This window comes from Parambassis ranga, chromosome 14 (assembly GCF_900634625.1).
Source record: "Parambassis ranga chromosome 14, fParRan2.1, whole genome shotgun sequence".
Taxonomy (NCBI): domain Eukaryota; kingdom Metazoa; phylum Chordata; class Actinopteri; family Ambassidae; genus Parambassis; species Parambassis ranga.
In genome coordinates this window covers 18,600,306-18,621,886 of record NC_041034.1, presented here as the reverse complement: position 1 = coordinate 18,621,886, position 21,581 = coordinate 18,600,306, and the positions used below count along the sequence as shown (strand labels likewise).

Here is a 21,581-nt window from a genome sequence, read left to right as displayed (position 1 = left end):
AGTTTGTGCCAAGCCCATACGACACTGAATCCCTCAAACTCATGGTAAGTAACACAGGGAACAACTGAGGGACTGTATGAGCCAGGATCACATTTGAATCATCAATCAATCAATCAATCAAGCAAGCAAGCAAGCAAGCAATCAATCAATCCATCAATCCATCCATCCATCCATCCATCCATCCATCCATCAATCAATCAACTATACTACTATAGAACAAACATTTAATTAAGTGACACCATTGCCTTCCCAACCTCCCACTCCAACAAGGCTGAATGAACATACCTGGGCCTTTTCTTATGGATGCACCTGCATGCTAATCAGACATTACCTCAGAGAGAGGGAGATCAAAATAACCACAACATGCCAAATATTAAGCATCTTATTGTCAATAGTCCAAAGTATTGATTTACTGATGACTGGATCTAGGTGCACAACATAAAGGCTGGAATTCCATCACTAAAATCACACTGACTTGGAAGTAGTGTGTCTCTCTGACTGCTTGGGCGCAGCCAGCTGCTGTCAATCATCAATCATCAAGTCAAGTTTGTCCAAAACATGCACAACTATCTCCCCTGTGCTTTGTAATTAATTATGGATGTAGCAAGAGAGCTAGATGAAGGTTTTTTCACCTAAATGTCCCTTTTGATCAGAGTTTCATGTTTGTACAGCCTTTCCATGAGACTAGGGAATCCACTTTATTTGCATGATGTGATCACAATGTGAAGTCAATGGCACGGATGAGCGGGTGCAGCGAACTGAAAGCCAGCTCTCTGTAATTAGTTCAACGCTAGCTACATGTAAACAAATTACAATAAAATGTGATGAATCATGCCGAGTTAATGGTTTAACATTACCATGGTAATTGCAATTTTAATAGGTGCTTATAGCATGTATTGCGGAAGTATAAAAAATATATGTAACACACTGTATTGTAAAATTAGACTGACTTTGTATATATATATTTTCATACCTGACATAATTACATTTCTTTCAGCTGGGAGATGTAATAGACATCATTACCAAGCCCCCAATGGGAATATGGACTGGCATGCTGAATGGCAGAATAGGAAATTTCAAGTTCATTTATGTGGACGTGCTAATGGAGGAGACACAAATCCATGAAGCGAGACACAGATCAACTGTGCAGGAAGTGTTAAAGCGCCTCAGTTTGGAGGTATGTTCTTCTTCTTTGGATTGATTTCATGTAAGAACATAACCATAAGGAGGTGTTCTCTCATCTTCTGATCTATTTCTTCCCTCCTCTTCATCAGGAGTATTCCTCGTCTCTGCAGCTGAATGGCTATCAAACAGTTGATGACTTGATGAGGTTGAGGGAGCATCACCTGATGAAGCTAAATGTGACTGACCTGGAGCACAGGCAGCGTCTGCTCGCCGCCGTCCACTCCCTGCGGCAACTCAGCTGTGAGTAATGGAGACAAATGCAAGGTCATCCAAAGACAGTGTCTTCACAATTTGTGTCTCATGACAAACTGCAAAAAAAAAATTCTCTGAGATGTTTGAATGGAGGCAGGAAGAGGGACAAATGACATTACAGATAAGAGGGGAGATCCGGGACCCAGCTAAAGAGGTTAAAGAAAACAAGATAACCCCGGAGACTTTTTCTGAAAATAGAGCGGGACGCATGAGGACAGTGCTGCAGACAGATATATGCACAGGAATAATGGCTTTAAAGGATTACTAGCTGCTTATCTATTCAAATGTGTGCACATCCAACCAACCTGTCTTCTTTACTTTGCAGCTGATAGGCAGTTAGAGAATGAGGCCGAGACCTCCAGCGAGGACATCAAGGCAGATATGAACAACTGCCCAAGAGACTCGGGCTGCCACATGCCATCTGACAACAGCATGGAGGACGCAGGCCTGCATTTTCCCTCTGAGTACCCTCTGCCAGCTGACGCCACAGCTTCATGAGGAGCTCTTGCTCCTGTTAGTCCTTTTGTTGTTGTTGTTTTTATTTACAATATGATGTACAATAAAAAAATGCCTTTACCAGCAGCTTCATTACAGAATGGGTGTCTTTCCATTGTGTGACACAAAGCCAGAGTTAAAAGTATGTTTAATTAATTAAATAATACATTCATTTGTTCATCTGGTTTTTTTGTGAAATTGTGAAAATTATTATAGAGGCAACAGATCATTAAATAAATGGCCCAATAACCGCACAGATGAATTACAACTTGGTTACCATGACACCTGTCAATTAAGCAACAAAAGAAGCGAGAGTGTGGTGGCTGGATGACTGGGTCAGCACTTACAGGGTCATCGGAACTGGACCACAGAGGGATGCAAGGAGGCGTCCTGATCATGAATCATTGTCCTCTTTTACACGCATCATGGAAAGGTGTATGAACTAAGAAGAAGAAGGTTTTCATGTGGATGTCACTTCGACATGTAGCACCTTGCTACACCCTTCTGTGGAACCAGTGCTCCCTCACTGAAATTGTCATTTTATTATTTTGTTAACTAGATGAAGACAAAGGAACCACAAAACACAAACATTTCAAGAGTTTTATTGAACATATCTACAGCTAAAAAAATCTATCTTTAATATGAAGTTAGTGATTCTATTATTAACCAAAGAGGAAACATATCTACAATTCCTACTGGTCTGTCAGTTTAACAAAAAGGCAGCCATGTGAACGTCGTTATAGTGTGACTAGGAAGTAAAACAATCATGGCATGACAGAGAAGAGGCAGAAAAACTTTTGACAGTGACAACAATACTCTCATAAACCGCCCAAAACACATCATCCAGCAACAGCAAGTCTTCACCTGACCACTAGTCCGTCTGTCACTTAAAAGAGGACGTAATGCAAACATGAAATGTACAATTCATATGTCCAAACCACTAAAAAAATCCTCTCAGAGGGGAAAGAAATTCATGTGACTCATATTTACAGCAGTTATAATACAGAACACTCCACAGCCTTTGTTATAAAAAGAGTGAAGTAAATACAGCTCAAATCAATGTTGTCTCGGGGTTTGACCCAGGGTTTGCTAGTTATTATAACAACGTGACAAATACATATGTTCATTTTAGAATAATTGAAAGTAACAAAATGACCTCAGCAGCTTTAAAGGTAAATGGTGAATTATATGGGGGAAAATATACCATGTCTGGAGTGTTACACGAAGGAGATTTGTATAGAGGAAAGGAATGGACGAATAAACATTAAAAAAAGCAACAGGCCATCAAGTAGAAACTTTAGATATCAGGACTTTGATGTGGAGTCTCTGCAGTCATCACTTTAACAAATCCATGTCGCTGGTGCTTATGTTCAGTCTGACAAGTAAATAGTTGTCCGAGCTCATCCAGCTGCGTGTGTGTGTGTGTGTGCTGTTCAGCGACTGAGGCCTCCATGAGAGTATCTGGCGTAGCCATTCTCAGGATACAGAGACAGCTCCTCGCTACTGTTGAGCCCATTGTTGAGCTCTGAAACAGACAAAAATATCAATGGTGAAACAGTACTTTCATATTTATATGTATATAATAAAATATATTATTGATTTAGCTTGATCAGATCAGCTCTCTATATATTGCTGTAACTATATTTTATATTATGTAAGTAAATCCCTTTTGCATTTTAGCAAAACGTACATGCAATACTGTAGCTGTAGGAAGTGATGTGGGTAAAGAACACGATTCACTGCATCACATTTGCAAAGAGAATCAGTTAGTAGTTTGGGGGTTTCATTGTTTCCCGTTTTCTTTTGGAAGCACCCTCTTCTTTGTGTTTCTAATGTTACCATGTCCATGTGCCTCCCCTCCTTTATGACTGCTTCACTGATTGCACCTGTGTCTTATTCTCTCCTCCCTGTGTGTTAAATCTGTGAGCTCTCCCTCTGTCAGCCCAGTTTACTTGCATCTTTTCCTCCTGTTCAAATCACGCACTATAGCAGTTATATAGGTGTAAATGTTAGCCGGATGTGATTGTTTAGTTTTTTTCTATTAGGTTTGTTGTGTCCTTATAGAAAGTGCATTTGTGTAACTGTATGTATGCTACTCTGTATTAGTGCTGCACCTGAGAATATGAGCTTCTCCTTCATGATGTTGACGTCCCGACTAGCCCGCCGCGTCACGGCACTCAGCATGATCTGCTCAGGGTTGTAGGTCTGCATCCCGCTCATCCTCCACCTGTTACAGCACAAACGTACAAACCACTTTTATTCATTCATAGTGATATAGATTAAGTAATATGATGAGCATTGTGAAGGAGAGGTATAAACAAGTGCAGTTAAAGGAAGGACAGGATGGGCCTTGGGGTGTTGAGTAGGGATGGAAAAAAAAAAACGCACAAGGAGACAGAAACAAAGGCCAAGGCAGACGCAGCAGTTACCTGATCATATGATAGCTGACAGATGCCAGAGGGCAGCAGAGGAAGGTTGCATGCAGATCAGGCAGAGCACAGGACAAAGTAAGAATGTCAAAGGAGGAAGAGAGGACAGGCAGACAGTGAGAGGTTGTAGCACGCAGGAGAAACATAGAAACACCCAGAAGATAAAAGGAAAAAAGAAAGAGAAGCAGAATGAACAGTCAGTGTAGAGGCAGCAGACTGGACAAGGCCATCAGCGGTCAACACACAAACCCTTCCACTATGACTATATGCTGATAAACAAACATTCAGACAAAAAAAGCACACAAAATATTAAAAAATACAATATTTGTAAAAGCAAAAAGGACAGCTTTCCCTATAATTAAATACATATATTTTAACTATTTTAATTTAGGGGAACTGACAATTCAAGGATCCACCAAATATGTTAATGTAATGAAACTCACGCTTTTTTCCTATGTAGTTATAAATTGAAATGTTTTATGTCTGCATGATCCACAGCCCTGTACTTACTTCTGGAAACAGAAAATCCCTATGACTATGGCGAGGGAGACTAGATCTGAAGTGATCCAGATGAAGTTGTAAGCATTCTGGCTCTGCAAGATAAAAAAGACAAAACAAGAGTCATTTCCCGCCAACGCCACTGGAGGTCACCGTCAACATTCATGTCGCCTACAGCTTAACAGTGGCTGAGGCAAAAAGCTACCAGACAGCTGCTTTGTACTTCAGATCCTTTGTCTCAACCTGTCCCTGACTCTTTCCCAGACTCCTGTTGTTCTGTAACGTCATGCTGAGCTGAAGTCTGCTGCTGAGTTCCCTCATATTTCTCTGCGTCCTTGCCCTCGAGTCTTGCTGGGCCCTCGTCAGTCTCTGTCCTCTCTCCTGCTGTCCTCTCGTCTCTCTATGTGACCTTGTCGGCTAGTGTGTGTGTGTGTGTGCGCTGCCAGATGAGAGGAGGCGAGCTGTTTACCATAAGCCAGATGGGGTAAGGCACCTTTCGGAGGACTTGGGGGGCATCGGAGGACACAGAAGGCACCCCGCTACACCACAGAATGGAGTAGAGCCAGGGCTCATTCACTGGGTAGACAGTCACACTCACATTATTGGTCAGATACTCCCTGGGGGAAGGACAAAGACATGTCAACACTAAGAGAAAACAAAGGTCTGTTTCCTGGAAAACATTATGAGCACAGTGAAAACTAATACTTCACCACAAGATGTAACGTTTGTGTCACTCATGAGGGCAAACTGTAAATATAACTGTAAATAATATAATACTGTAAATAATGCACAGCAGCTTGTTACACCGACAAATCTGCAAGGTGTGCAAAATGTTTGTGCAGCATGTCTTGGGTTTCCACAATGTCATTAACAGCACACTCCGGGCTAATATTTGATCCTACAGTGACCACAGGGAAGAAAATATAGGTCTATTATACGGTAGTATGAAAAACATTTGGTTCTGATCCAGACATATTTGTGTCATTTCCTGGTTTCTTCACAGCTGCTTGCTCTTACTGTATGTCTTTGTGATTGGCCTTGCTGTAGTGCAGGGTCAGACTTGTGATGCCCCTCTGTCTTATCTCTGCTACTGACAGCTTCTCATTTGTGCTCTGTTGAAGCCCTCGCACCTTCCCCCTGTCCGTGTCAGGGGTCCACGTCACCTGGCACAAACACAATATGACACAGGAAGACCTCGATCAGACAAAATACGCCGTGCACTCTGTGTTTCATGTGTAAAAAGAAAGGTGCTAGCTGCAGGTGAGGAAGGAGCTGTGATGAGCATAGGTGTGCACACTGCTACAAACAGCACCTTTTAAGTTATCATAGGATTATTATAGAGGGACCTACAGTCCTCACCCGCTTCTGGGAGATCCCTGCTTTCTGCACGGCCCACAGCGTGTCCATGAACCAGCTCCGGTGGCGTGGGTGTTCTGGTGGAGGTTTGTGGACGTTGAGCAGTGCAGAGCTATTGGCCCGGGCTGCCAGACGAAGCATCTCCACCAGACTGCAAACTGTCTGGTTGCCTATCCTGCTCCGATCCCTCGCTGTCAGGGTATCTACTGTCCAGTAGGGGTCACTCTGGAAGCAGAAGTAAGGAGAGGCTGAGTACAGAACAACTCATTATTTCAATATTTTTTGCAGTTCTTTCTGCAGTACATGTGTGCTTTTCTTAAACTGATGACATGTATGTGGTGTGGTTTGAAGTGGATCTTTGGTACCTCCAGAAACCACTGGCCTGCGTTTAGAGAGCGGATCTCTGTCCAGTTGAAGAAAGAGGCATCTTCATACTGTCTGCCTGGAAACACCTTACTGACATCTGTGGTCCGCCTCAAGGTGCGGTCCCGCATGAGGAAGGGAATCCCGTCCACACTAGTAGAAAAACATACAAACCTCAATCACTCAAAACACATATTTCACTACACCTACCCAACGACCTGCATCCCCCCCTCAAGATCTATATGTGGAACCACAGAGCAGACTCAATCTATTAATTATCCACATAGATTAAACCATTATTAATGAGTGATTTATGACCTGATGGCAACGTCAGCCTCCAGGGAGCTGGCTCCATGCTGCAGAGCTCTGTTAAAGGACACCATGGTGTTTTCTGGAGCCAGCTGTGGCACAGAGGAGACAGACAGTCAGTCACTGACAGAAGACACACGTCAGGGGGAAGAAGCATTATTAACGAATGATACAGCCTGATGAAAATACAAAAAAAAAACTCGTTATCTCATGTGTATTTGGTCTTAATTGACTTTACTATTTTATTGCTGAATCTATAAATTGCATTTTGTGAATGGAATGATCACCAGTGTGCTAATAGCATCATCCAAAAGCACAGTAAGCAGTAAGTATATTCTCCTGACATCTATTTTTTTTTAAACAATGCTCCTTTATGAAGCAATATTTTTGTTTGGTATATAAAATGACTAATTTAGACAAAAGCTGAATCTCATTTTAGCCACCTGATGACTCTCAGAGTCTATGTGATGGGCCCATGAATAGAGAGAAAGTATAGAAACAAAATATATATATTGACCACATTTACTCATTTAACTAGTACACACAACTGGTGTGAATGTGATGAATGTAGGGTAACTGGGGCAGATTTTGAATTTCTGCCATGTGTAGGCTTCTAACAAAACTGTAATACTGAAGATGTTGATCAGTATTAATAATAGAAACTTGATATTGATGATTTTTTCGTGTATTTTAATACATGATATAATTCCTCAACTTCCTGTTTGAGCCCTGCCCAGTCCATCAAAGAAATAGAATAGAATAGTTTAGTTTTGATACACACATGTTCAATGAATAAATGCATGTTTCTGCTCTTTCATGTGTTGTCAGTGTTGTGTAAGCTTTTTTCAGTATTTCTAATAAATGGTTTATTTCTAATAAACTGCTGCTATGATACACCACAGCAGCACACTCTGTGTGTGAACGTGTATGTGCACACGGTGTGTGTACCTTCAGAGGAGGGGAAAACACTGCTCTCAACATCACTGTACATTTGTTTATAGCTAGTCCTCTGGAACAGTTGTTGCTTGGCCAGCTGTGAAATGACAATGTGTTGTTGACTCTCACGCTCACTGAGCCAGACAACAGTCGGCTCATGTACTGCAGCTATACACCACTCTGCTGCAGATTTATTCAACTGTATGCAATACAGGACTCATCCATCAGTGTGGAACATTTACATACATTAAAAACAAGCTGTTGTTGCATTTCCTTACATTTTAATGTACCAGCAGGAAAGAAGTAAAGACCTGACAGGTCCTGGCAGCACCATACTCTCCCTGCATCGCCAGTTTGTAAAATGAACTGGATCAAACTGTGGCATTTGGAGGAGCACCAACTCACCATAGGAGCTCCCCGTCGGCCAATGATGTCTGGTCGTGGTTTGAGGCTGTGCCGGTCCATGATGCAGGGGCAGGTGAATGACAGCGGTGCCAAATACAGAGCCAGGAGGATTATGATGTACATGACCAGCACAGTCACCTGAAGAGCTAAGAGAGAGGAAAGGAATTATTAATCGTTAACCCAGGTGTGCCAGACGTTCCTTTACAGAGGAAAGCAATCACTGTAACAGGAAAGTTCAGATAATTTGAGGAAATGCTGGAAAATCTATTAAGCTGCTAACATAATAAATGATGCAAGCAGGAGTTAGTCTGTATAACTGAGGACAAGGGATCATTATACTCACTGGATCTCTCTTTGCGGACCACATATCCTGCTACCAACCAGCTCAAAGCTGTGAATGTTGCCAGGGCTCCAATGTGCAGGAAAGGTGCTGTGGACTGGGAACAAAGGACAAATGTAGAACACTTAATGATGGTCATTCACCAGAAGAGGACTTGGTGCCATAGAAAAGCAGCAGTAATAGGGGTTGATCAGTGTGCAGACCTGCAGAGAGACAAGCAGGATGTCCCACTCATCTCCCCATATGTCATCAACAGAAACGACACCGGAGATGGTGGTGAGCAGCGTAGCCAGCACTCCTATCTGCGGAGGCAAGATGAGGAAGTGAATTAATGTGTGTCTGCGGAGACAATACGTGACTTTATTCAAGCTGGTATTTCACAGCACCTTGTGAACCCAGTAAAGATTCAGCTGCTGGCCCAAGGATATGTGGAAAAGAGCTAATATCTGTAAAAGAAATAAGATTCAGTTGTGTCTAAAGAGATCAATGAGAAAGTCTGCTAACATTTGGGGCTTTAATTAAACTGTTACCAGTAAGAATGTGACGTAGCTGAATCCCACGGTGGTGGACGCGAGGATGGGGATGGTCTCATCACTCCACTCTCCAGAGCGATTGTACACCGACCTGAAGAATGAACCAATAAGGGTTGACTCATACGCTCCATGGCAACAACAAACAGCCCCTCTGTAATGCCATTAGGTGTCAGTACATTCTTAAAATACACGCTGCCTCCCTGCTGAGGTAAGGTCACCATCCTGCTGTTCAAGACCTCATCTGTAACAAATCTTTATCAAATGTGTCCATCTTCACTGATTCATGATAAAAAAAAAATAAACGCACCAGTTGAAGTCGTTGAAATCATTTTGAGCCACCAACCAGAAGTAGATCCAGAAGAGAAGCAAGAGGAAAGAACCGCACAGGATGATGAACCATGTGCACTCCCACTGTGAAGAAAACACAACACCATTTACTTGACTTTTACCCGACTCTACTGAACTATGGAGCATTTAAGTGTCTTTCATCCTTTAGAAATACTGAGGTCCAAAAAAAAAGACTTTCCTATGACAAAACTAAATATGCAAAAATCTCCTTTAACTTTCTCCAGATCTGAAAAGTGGTAAAATTGTCAGAATTATAGTTAATACCACGAGGAACAGTAATCCATTCAAAGCTTTTATTGCCACAGTTTAATCATTTAGTGTACAATATATAGCACAGTGTGACCTGACATCAAAAGTTATTAGGATTTTATATGTTTTATATGTTAGTATATGTTGATAAGTTTTTCTGTTTTATTAAAGATGAAAAATAATTAGTGACACCTGGACCTTTCTACAGCTTTCTGGACTGCTCTGAGCACCCGTACCGTAAAGCCTTGTATAAATGCACACCTACAATCTTGACCAAGGTTTTTTAAATACTCTCACCCAAGCAATGACACCAGCTACTTGCAGCAATTATTATATAATTTAATTCTATTCACCTGGAAAACAATGCTGACAGCGATGCTTTTAGCTATTCTTACTCTCTGTTGCGCTGTGGTAGAAAATCCCAAACAAATCTGAAAGGGGCTAAAACAGTGGCCTCTATGCATAGTGGCTGGAGATGTGTTACTTTGTTTCATTTTTTTCAAATTTACATAACTCATACTTCTCAGCTCCTATTATATAAGAGCCCACAGAGACATGTTTACATTCAACTGTTTTACATATTATAATGACTAATATAAATAGATAAGGAGCAAGCAGTGTTTACAGCAGGATGGTTTGATGGTGTTATCTTTGCTTTGAACTCTTGACTCTTGACTCTTTAGTCAGTTCAAATCAAATATTTCTTTTGGTTTTAGATACTTTGGCTTCTCAGTTGCACTATTTTCTCAAAACTATCTGCCTAAATCAGCTCCCTATCATTTTTTGCAGGCTTTAATCTAGATATGTGAATACATAAGGTTTTGTTTTTGCCTGTTACTGTTCAGTCTTCTTTATGTGGGCCAAAGGTATAGAGGATAGCCTGTGCATCACTCAAGGACTCTTCCCTTCAGTAGTTAACAGGATTAGACACTAATACCATGTAAGGGGAGGTGTAGACTATGATAGGCCAGTCAACATATCCTGTTGAGCATTGATCAGCTTTGCAACACGCCGTGCCTGGAATCACCATTTCCAGTGACTTATATAAGAGGATGGGGGATAATTAGAAGTGTGAGCAGGTAAAGAGCAAATGGCCACACTGATGAGTGCACCCTGAAAGGCTTGGAAAGGTACCACGCCGTTAACAGTGTGCGCAGTATCTTCTAACCTGATGTGAATAGTAAAAAGATGACAGTCCAGGTAGAAATATGATGAGTGCCAGAGGCTGTTTTTAATTGGTTTAGCTGCTGCCTGCAGCTCAGTGTGACTAAAAGGCACTGAGCCAGTCACGTTGTCAATTTACCTCAGCGGCAGTCCTCATGTCACTTTTATTGACTTCACTCAATCACACAAATACAGACTTTACCCCGTGCCCCACATGTAAAGTTCTAGATGTGGTTGACTCATGTCAACAGATGTCATGGTGTCTACACAGCAGTGAAATCAATTTATAGCAAAGTATTTCTCAAACGGCAATCATTTATTTTCTAGATGCTTTAAAACCTTCTTTTTCTGTGTCCCCTGTAGAGACTGGTTGCTTGAACAGATTAGGTGAAAAGAGGGTTAACCAGTGATGTTGTGACCAACAGATCAAGTAATCCCAGCCTGAGAAAATGTGCTGGGTGAAGAAAATAGTGATGAAGACAATCCTATCAGAGAACTCCTTTGTATGTGATAAAATATTTGTCAATCAGATAATCCTTTATTAGTCCCAAAGAGGGGAAATTTCTCCATATTTCTTGTCAATAATCCACACAGAAAGACCTTCTAACATTCCATTCCAAACCGATCAATAATTGTTTTCCATCCTTCTATCCCAGATCCTCCACATCACTACTATTAATCAAAAAAAGTTCTCGTAGAAACTGCTGCCTGGTACCCAACTCCTGATACACTCATAAATCATGATCTCTGTGCTGACTTCACCGAATGACAAACCTCTCTCTGCTGATAAATACTGCACAGACAGGTGTGCATCAGACAAGGTCAGTGTCAGCTGAACGTGGACACTGACGAAGCAAGTGCATAGTACTGTATATATGATGAATACAGCACAATAAGACAGAGTCTCTTCAATCACTTCATTTCCCAACCTTTTTATTGATCATGTGATAACAATGTGACGAATGTGAAGCTACTCCCCCCAAGTGGCTATGTGACCTTGAGTTGCCTCGATTTAAACTCTTGGACATGACTATAACCTGGATGAATGAGAGCATCCACAGACATATTCAGCTACTCTGAGATAATGCCAGGCCCGCGGCTAAATTCTAAATGTTCCATCTGTCACGCCAACCAGTTTCTAATATTAGCTTCATTCACATTGCCTGTACTGGAGCTGTACCTAATGCAAAGGCAGAGTGATAAAGTGGAACACTCCATAGAAAACAATGAACACACTGTCTGTGTCAATGAAAGGTTTTTGTTAAACTGACGCTGATGACAACAGTGTGATTAAACCAGAAACCAAAGCCAAAAATGAGAGCTGAAAGACTCAGACAGCTTATGCCCCACAATTTGCTGTGGCCCAGGACCTCTCTGCATTGCTTTTGTGCAGGGTAGTCCTTCCCCATTCTCTACTGCCTGTCTCCACAGACCACTCTGGGTTCCTCCCTACAAAAAAATGGTCATCCATCCATCCATCCATCCATCCATCCATCCATCCATCCATCCATCCATCATGGAGGGGGACCTCCCTCTCCTTGGCCACCTCCTCCAGCTCATACAGAGGGATACTGAAGAGAGATATAATCAACCACATCCTGGGTCCACCTCAGGGTCTCCTCCCAGAGGCGCTCAGGGGGCATCTTAACCAGATGCCTGAACCACCTCAACTGACTCCTCTCAACATAGAGAAGCAGCAACTCTACACCAAGCTCCTGTCAGATCATTGAGCTCCTCACCCTATCACTGAAGCAGAGACCAGCCCTCCTGTGAAGGAAACCCATTTTGGCCACTTGTATTAACAATCTCAGTCTTTCTGTCTCTAACCACAGCTTGTGACCATAAAAAAGAGTAGGAATATAGATCAACTGGCAAAGTACAAACTTTGCCTTTTGGCTCAGCTCTTTCTTTACCTATATTGACCTGAACTAAGCCCCATATAAGTGCAGGCCAGCAGGACCATATCATCTGCAAAAGCAGGCCCCTTCCACCCCCTGGCTTAGCCAAGAAAATCCATCTCTATACCTTATGCACACTATTGGTGACAAACGACGGAGACCTGACAGAGTCTAACCTTCATTGGAAATGAGTCTGACTTACTCCTAGCAATACGAACCTGCATCCTGCTCCGCCTGTATAGGGACTGAATGACCACAATCCCAGTATCCCATACTCCCAGAGCACAGGATACCCAGAGAGACACAGTCAACACAAGAGAGTTTTTTAAAAAACAACTTTTAAGTATAACACCATGACTTTCACTAACACTAAGTGAGAGACAAGAGAACATTGATCCCATTGAATCAAACCTGTGTCGCAGTGTGAACAGGCAGCATTTAACTGCATGAAAGCTAGCCTCTCTGCTTGTGTTTACTGTGTGTGTGTGTTTGTGTGGGTGGGGGTGGGGGGGGGGTGTTATATGCGGCTTTGTAAATGAAACAGAGAAAGGGGAGAGAGAGGCAGCTGTGGGTTTGTATTTTTTTCCTCTTGGTCAGCACATCATCAGTGCCCGGCTCACACATTCAGTAAAAAGGACTAATTTATGGCCGAGCCACTGGCTCTTTGTGATAAAGAAGACATCCAGCAGCAGGAGCTGTGGTGGGCCAGTGGGTATCCAACACAGCTGGGCGTCTGGCTCTGCTTTACACATCCCAACACTGCACTGATTCTATTAATGGCTTTACTGTGAGGATCGTTTTCCTTGGTTACTGGGGCCTGCTCAACAAGTCTCTGGGGAATTTAGGAGGAAAAATGGATGACATCAACATCTAGCCGATTAGTTTTAGATCTCCACAAAGGTGAGGCAGCTTAAAGTCATGCAGCTACATACCATAAAAACACAGAAGAACATAAACTCATTTTTCATCAGTTTCATCCATGCAACACCTTCTATATAAAGACCACACCCATAGATGAGCTCCATTATCATAGCAGCTTAGATATAGATGTTTGCTCTTAACCCCATGAAAAGCACCACTATTTTCTGACAATTACCGCCACCACCTGACAAAAACACTAAGGAGGCTACTATTATGACACAACACTACAATTACTGGATGTGCATTATGTTGCTGTTGTGTCCTTGCCTCTCACAAAGCCTGACCTACATTTTTGGCCTTCAGAATCACAAAATGGAAAATAGTCTGTTTATTTCTGAGGTGCTCTCAGGTTTCAGTGCAGCCTCAGCAGGATGGCGTAGTGTCATTTTCATCCTATTTTGTTCTGCTGCATGCTATGTGCAGTATGAGCCACTGTATACTGTATCTGCCTTTCTTTGTCTAGACATATATCACAGAGCTGCATCTCTACACACAAGTATAATAAACATGGAAAAAGAGACAAGAATCCCTGTTTAGAACACTTTTGTGTAGGACAACAGGATGTATGTACACACACACACACACACACACACACGTTTCTATTATAACAATGTGTATATATATGATATAGCATTTTAGAGTATAATAGCATTACAGTAGCATTAAGCAGCTACTGTAAACATTGTGAAACATGCTCTGAGTATATAAACCTTAATTATCCACCATCACCACTACATGTTCATTCAAGTGAATGAATGAATGAATGAATGAATGAAGCAGACTTGTGAAGACTTGGTCCCTCAGGATAAACATGCCAGACATATCATGGACAAACATACAGTAGATGAATTAGTACAGATAATATAATAAATGAACCTTTGAGTTCATTTTAAAATTACAATTACTAGATTGGACAGTGGTCCTCCCCATGATCAGAACCACAACCATTGTTTGAGTCTGTTCAGTCTGCCTACCCAACCTATGACCCAGGCTGTCAAAACATTCATGCAGTGGGTTGGAAATAATACTTAAAAATGAGGCCTTATTACTTTTGTAGTCTGCCATTTTTACTCAGATGGCTATGAGACATTCAACTTCTATGAGGGTGTAAAAAGAAAACAGTTGGGTAAACTATAAGGATTGCAACATAATGCAATAACACATATTACTGTTAACCTGAGCTAAAAATATAAAGACACCTGTAGCCCAGCCGCATTAAAATGCTTAAAATGCAGCAATAAGTTACTAAAACAACCAAAACTGGGTTATGTTCACCCCCAGATTTTAAAGTGATTATACATAGCAGAGTGCTGCAATAATCCAGCTTAATCAGTGTAAGCTGTAAACACTTACAAAAATCCATCTACATTCAATAGTACTGCAGCAATTCACTAAGGTTGAACTCATAATAGTAACTATTAAGCCTCCAAATTAACCCCTAAACTTAACATTTAGAGGTATCAGCTTACCCTGGAGCTGTCGTCTTGGGAACGCTGGTAGCGTTTCCAGCGGCAACCATAGATCCCAGTGACAAAGGACACAAAGACCTGCTTCTCATAGACCTGTAAGGGTTGGTGTTTCACCATGCTCCTTCAGCCTCAACGCGCCACCAGTCCGTTAACATCCCACACACAACTGGAAACCCTAAAGAAGAACAGCAAAAAAAAAAAAAAAATCTGCTGAGTCGGCGCACAAACAATTACACTCTGCATCAACATGCCATGTCATGTCATATGTTCACAAAACAGCATGAATATGTTGACAGCCCTGGGCCTTGTTTGGATCATCACACAAGTCAATAGTAAGTCTTGTTTAAGGCAGACATAATAACATGGTTTATGTTTTACAGTCTCTTGAGTCAGCCGTGTGAGGATTTACGATAGAGGAAACAACATCTGCACAGAAAGAGAAGGAGACGGCATGCAAGCCTTCAATCTCAATTCTGCATCAGAGAAAAGCTTGTTGCCCTGGTGTCGGGTAAAAATGTCTTGGCAGGCAGACTAATGCTTTTCATGGATCTCTGGAGGAGATGGTGTCTTTTTAAAAACAATTTTACGTCTTTGTTTTGCTTTTCTATTAGCATTTTAGAGGACTTCTGAGTGGAGCCACAAACTGACGTGTGTTGTTGCATAATTTTAACACAGTCCTGGTACTAGGAACAGGCTGACCTTCAGGGCCCTCTGTTTATTAAACACATTGTTGTTTGATTCCATGATTCAGTTTCCAATGAAGACATGGGCCTGTTTGTTCTGCACACACCAGAAATACATAGTAAATTTTGTTATGCTTACATCAACAGCTAAAATGGTAAACCCGCTATATGTTAGACATTTTAGCATTGTCTTTAATTACATTGTAGGATGCTAGCCCCTTTCACACTGGACAAAAAAAACAGCTCAGATCCACAATATTTGTCTGTTATGCGCAGTGACAAAGATTGGAAATCAACATTTGTTTCCAGGTCACATGACTCACCAACAGTCATGGGTATTTATTAGCTCCATATCACATCAGCAGTGTGCCCCCATTTCCAGCATGACGCTATTCAGTTCAAAGCTGTGGACAAACACAATTCCAGCCTTGGTGCTTGAATATTTTGATTGTTTGAAGAGACTGAAACTAAAACATATCAAAAAAATTCCCATAACTCAACGTGGCGTGCTGTTTACAATGTGTTCTGGCATTGTCCTGGCAGTGAACATCACACACCTGTAGAGGCCTGAGTAACCTAATAGTGCCTTGAGATAAACTGCGTTTCAAAGCTTCCATTTATCTCAGTTCTTCATGATGTAATAATTTAATGCAATATAATCTCCCAATTGAAGCAGCATTTCAGCACATATTAAACTAGAATTACCACACATGTATTATTTACTTCCACCGTCCACTTTGGCAGTTTTATATTTGGCCATAGTGCATGAATTATTGCCACAAATTTGTAGTTTGTTTTTGGTCAACCTTGGTCTTATCACCTCACCCTGAATGTTTGTGCCAAATATGAGGAAATTCTTTCAAGGTGTTACTGAGATATTGATCATTTTCGGCAGATAGGGATGAACAACAACTCACAGTAATCCTAACCTTTGAGCACTAAAATATAATCAGGTCGCAGCTATCTGACAGACAGATCCTTGACTGTCATGTCATTGTAACAGTTAGCAGTGTTGCTGGCCTATTAGGATTATGTTTTCTAGATTAATATAACCCCCCCTAACCCCACTGACATGTGAGCTGAAATGCTTTCTTGTATTACATTGCTTATCTTATTTTTTTTTTGTTTTTTTTTAAAAAAGAAAGTGATAGTAAACGGCAACTCTCTACAGATAAGGACCTGTTTCCTGGTCACCAATCCTCAACAAAACAAACTGCTCCTTTGTCCTTATCTCTGACAAGAGACAACATGGCAGAGGACCAGTCAAAATCTGTCTGGCTGTCCAGCCCCTTTCAGACGTGGACACAGCTGGGGATTTTTCCAGGCATCACCTAGAGATTTTGCATTTGAGAAAGCAAAGCCAATGCAAATATTTGATACAGTCTACACATGGTGTGAGACAGAACAACTGTAGTACCACAGGTTTTTCAGGTTGAGATGTTGTTGAGATGCAAGTTAAAAAGTAAGGAGATAACCATCAACATCGGGCTTCTTTACTCACTTTTTTACACACTATGGTATCACTCTGTGTGAATGTTAGTGTAGGATTCAAACAGGATCCACCTTACAGATCGCTGTCCTTCCACTGCTGGCTGGTTATTATATGTGAACTCCCAAGCCTGAGAGAGGAGAGACCTGGCAAATTCCCAGCATTCACATTCTGACCCCGTCCTCAAACAAGGGCCAACTGGAGCTGAAATCACAGGGGCCTTATTCCAGCCAGGTTGTCCTATTGTCTCTCTCTTTCACCATGGTGCTATTCATGGCAGAGCTGTGGTCGTCATGAGGTAAGCTAGGGATGGTCACAGACGAGACACTTTGATTGCTGGGTGACTTTGACTTAAGCAGCAACTTCTAGGGCTGAGGACCAAAAGCCTATGTAGGGTTAAAAACTGCAGTTTACCTCGTAGCCTCTAGGTGCTGGCTTTAAAAACAAGTCTATCCCCATTGACTGTCATGTTAATATGTCTTGACTTTACAGCAGAAATCAGCCGTTTACAGCCTGAAGCTTGTGCTGACTCACAGCACAAACTTCCTGCTTCTGCAACTACCCACCCACCCTCTACACTCACCCCGCCTCTTTGCCTGTATTGGGAGTTTAGGCAGACTGTGATGGAGTTGGAGCCTCCCACCAAGACTCAAAGCGGCTCTTCAGAAACCTATGGGTGTTACTTCCTCATCACGTAACAGCCCATCTCTATAGCAAAGCATGTTGGTGGTGGTTCACTAGCAAATCAACCTGTAGCACTGTGCCACAGATCAGGGTCGTTGTGTTCGATGGAGCTAAAGAACAAAAGAAATGTCTGTCGCAACTCAAAACACTGTAAAGATCTCAGACAGAGGTTCCAGGAAAATGAGAGCTGTATCTCTGATCGAGTGCGACCATAGTGATTCTGAGAAGACTTGACAGTAAAGAGGCCTCAGAAGCTTAAATGAAAATAGCATGTATGTAGGAAATGTGCAGGAGTCAGCTGTAATCAGTCAGCGGGGTTGGCTGACTTGATGGTGTACTTACAGCAGCAGGAGCTCTGCTGTTGATTGAACTCCCAGGTCTAACATGCTTTGAATTTTTAATGTATTTTCTATTGTTTCTTTTAGTGTCTGTTACATACTGTCTGCTGGTTGTTTTAGGACAACCTGAAGGTTCCTCATTCAGAATCTATTTTGTTATATTTACAGCTGGCACAAGAGATATCCAAATATTCCTCAATCACCTGTCCTCTGCCAGAAACAAAGCTCTGTCTCATGAGCTTTCAGTTAGCTTCTCATTCAGCTGGCTGCAGGCCAGCTTCCTCTCATGAACCTGTAATTTACCTGGGAGGACTTACTACACTCCTCACTTCCCTGCCAGCTTCTATAGAAGTAACCTGGTTACTGTCAGCAGGCCTCTGAGGCTGCAGGAAGCTGCGTGTGAAGATAGAAGCATGTTCTCAAGGAACAATAACAAAATAATCCAGTAAGTCTCAGCCAGCCAACTGCCAGTGAGCCGCTGCCATATCTGTCTATTATTAGCCTTTTATCTCGGTCACTGTCGCCTCTTTCCAGGCTTTCATCATTCACTCCTTCATAAAATTTATATATGCATGCATTAATAATATCCCTAATCATTCAGTGGATTTAACCTAAAATAGACTTTCCATTAAGGCCACGTGCTCATCATCCACACACTGTGGGGCTTGAAACAAAGCTGCTCCAGGGGCCAAGAAGTGTACAGAAAGCTCATCAGGTGGTCAGCAGGCATGAGACCATCTCCTGCAGGTTAGAGCGAGGCCCTGTTCTCCCATCAGCCAAGCAGCACCTGCCAGTCTCTGACTCATTAAAGATGATTTAAGCCTGACAGATAATGGAGGCCATAAGGCAGGAAGGCCACATAGAGATGAAAATAGGTGGTCAGATGTGTCCTTTACTAATTACATTTGGGAGGACAAAAAGACAGAGCAATGCAATTAAAGGTTGATTTATTCTCTCTGCGGTGATAATGATGACATCACCAATCAGATATCATCTACAGTTAATCATCACATTAACCTCTAAGCATTCATTTATAAACCAGAAGTGTACTGTTGTTTTATATAATACCAACTTTGCCCTCATTTGCAAGGACTGAATGCTTCATGGGAAATGGAGTCCATACTGAGGTCGCAATTGAATATTTCTTAGATTTTCATTCACATTCCATTCATCATTTTACTCATATCAACTAATCTGTCAATTTCCTTTTAGCTATGAAAGGTCAAATGAAAACGTGTGATGCCTTTCAGTGTTTTTGTGCAAACATACACAAAAAATCAAGCATCAAATCATTTTATCTGAGTAGATGGAATCATTATTTTTAACTGGATGGTGATTATCCAACTATCCAAATCGTGACTGATTGATTTTCTTTGGATTAAAAACGTCCACACTGTTCTAGCCTGTTGAATTCAAGGTTCAATTTCTTATTTTGAGTGTACTTCCAGATCTGCTGAGTCTTACGTCTTCACTTTAATCTGTCATATTGTGACATTAAATTGACCATGAGATCGCTGAAATGTGGCCAGATCACTCAGCTCAATTCCACCATCTCATCTAATGACACAACAAACACACCGCGGGCCAAGTGACAGTTCCTCAGATTATGATAATCCGATAAAGTGCGCACAATCACTTACCTCCGCTACACTGCAGCCTTTTTTTATGCCGGACAGTCTTGAAAAATCCAGAAGCTCCACGTTAATCACTGCTTTTTCATAAATGTTAACATAACGACCCTTTCTACGCAGTTTACAGAATTATACAGGACTTTAAAGTTACTTTGAGACGAAGCAGCGGCGCACATCAGCCGACTCTGCGCACTCACAGTGGACACCTGCTGTGACGCTGCGCCCGACGCCTGAAAACTGCGAGACAAGTAATAAATTGTAGAAGTGTTTCTCCTTGAAATAAAGAGGCACCCACACCAGCGTTCATACAAGAGTTACAAACTGTAATCCGTGGGACACGGTGTGGGAGGAGCTGCAGGCCACACTGCAAAAAATATCCTCTCTCAGTAGTTTAAAGACAACCACAGCACACAAGGACGCGCTGGGCTGGATATTTTTTATAGTGTAGAGCATTTCTCTGTCAGGTAAATAGACCTGCTGTGGACTGGGACACTACACTACAAAGAGGCCACAACAAGACGCAAAAGACACAAAACGACAACAAAAAGACACAAAACATTTAGAAAGTGACACATATTTGCTGGTCAGAAGAATTGTGTTGTAACTCATTGTATGTGTCTTGACACATAATGTGTACATTCAGTGGTTTTAACACGCACCTGGTAGCAGGCAATCCTAACTACCAAAAAAAAAACTGAGAATAGTACCACAAAGTCACAAAAATACAACAACTAGACATGTTACAGAGAGACAAAAGTACCACAACACACACAAAACAACCACAGACAGACAGGTGTCTGATGCTCAGAGGACAAAATGCAGCAAAAATAGTTTAGTGGTTTGAATGCACATCTGCCAGTAGTGGTCAAACAAAAGAAACACTTCACTCTGTACCTATATTATATAGGAAAAACTCAGTGTCTCTTATTCAGAGGACGGAGCACAGCACATTTACTGTGTGTCATGCCTGTGAAACAGGTGACTGTAGGTTCAATCATGTTCTTTATGACAAATTTCAAATGATACATCTATTCTTGCATAAATAAATACATTACATTACATTTTAATTCTAAATGTGACCTCTTGAAACACAAATCCACCACAGAAAGATGAAAGTATCAAAAACCACAAATACACATACAAATGCGAACAGACACAAAGAGGCACAAAACAACCACAAAGAAATGTCACCAACCCTAGAGACATAAAATGACCAAACACACACACACACAACCACCACGAAGAGACATCAGACACTAAGGAGACGCAACATTCACACTGACAAAACTAACCAAAAAGAGACACAAAAACAACAGACACAAAACAACCAGACCTAAAAAACATTAGACACACAAAACAACCACAAAGACACACAAAACCAGTAGCTTTAAAAGCAGTGATAATTCTACGCATAATGCTGTATAAGTCAACAAAGGCCACAAACATCAACCTCCTTATTTCTACAGACAAACTTCATATCTATCCTGAACTTAATTGTAAAAAATGTCATAAATTTGGAAATAAAAGTGCAAAGGATGACACGCAGAGGAGAGGAGAGGTCATCAGGAGTCAGTAATCTGTCTCTTCTCCCTCTCTTAGCGCTCTC

The 21,581-nt window shown here is 41.6% G+C and overlaps 1 protein-coding gene across 3 annotated transcripts; it reads right to left on the bottom strand.

Moving 5' to 3' along the window:
• Positions 1-2,518: 2,518 nt before the first annotated feature.
• gdpd5a (glycerophosphodiester phosphodiesterase domain containing 5a) lies at positions 2,519-20,304 on the bottom strand. 3 transcript variants are annotated; one of them, XM_028422439.1, is made up of 17 exons: positions 20,127-20,304; positions 19,985-20,021; positions 15,151-15,325; positions 9,409-9,512; positions 9,099-9,192; positions 8,955-9,014; positions 8,772-8,870; positions 8,572-8,665; positions 8,229-8,374; positions 6,897-6,979; positions 6,581-6,731; positions 6,210-6,440; positions 5,877-6,022; positions 5,329-5,476; positions 4,872-4,954; positions 4,047-4,159; positions 3,325-3,457 (listed from the first exon to the last, which is right to left on the bottom strand). In XM_028422439.1, exons 3-17 carry the CDS (start codon positions 15,265-15,267, stop codon positions 3,366-3,368), a joined length of 1,761 nt encoding a protein of 586 aa, XP_028278240.1. In that variant the 5' UTR covers positions 15,268-15,325; positions 19,985-20,021; positions 20,127-20,304; the 3' UTR covers positions 3,325-3,365. The 3 variants fall into 3 exon arrangements, with proteins under 3 accessions (XP_028278239.1, XP_028278240.1, XP_028278241.1); XM_028422438.1 differs by having other exon boundaries at positions 2,519-3,457; positions 19,985-20,304; XM_028422440.1 differs by having other exon boundaries at positions 6,219-6,440; positions 19,985-20,304.
• Between the last annotated feature and the right edge of the window lie 1,277 nt (positions 20,305-21,581).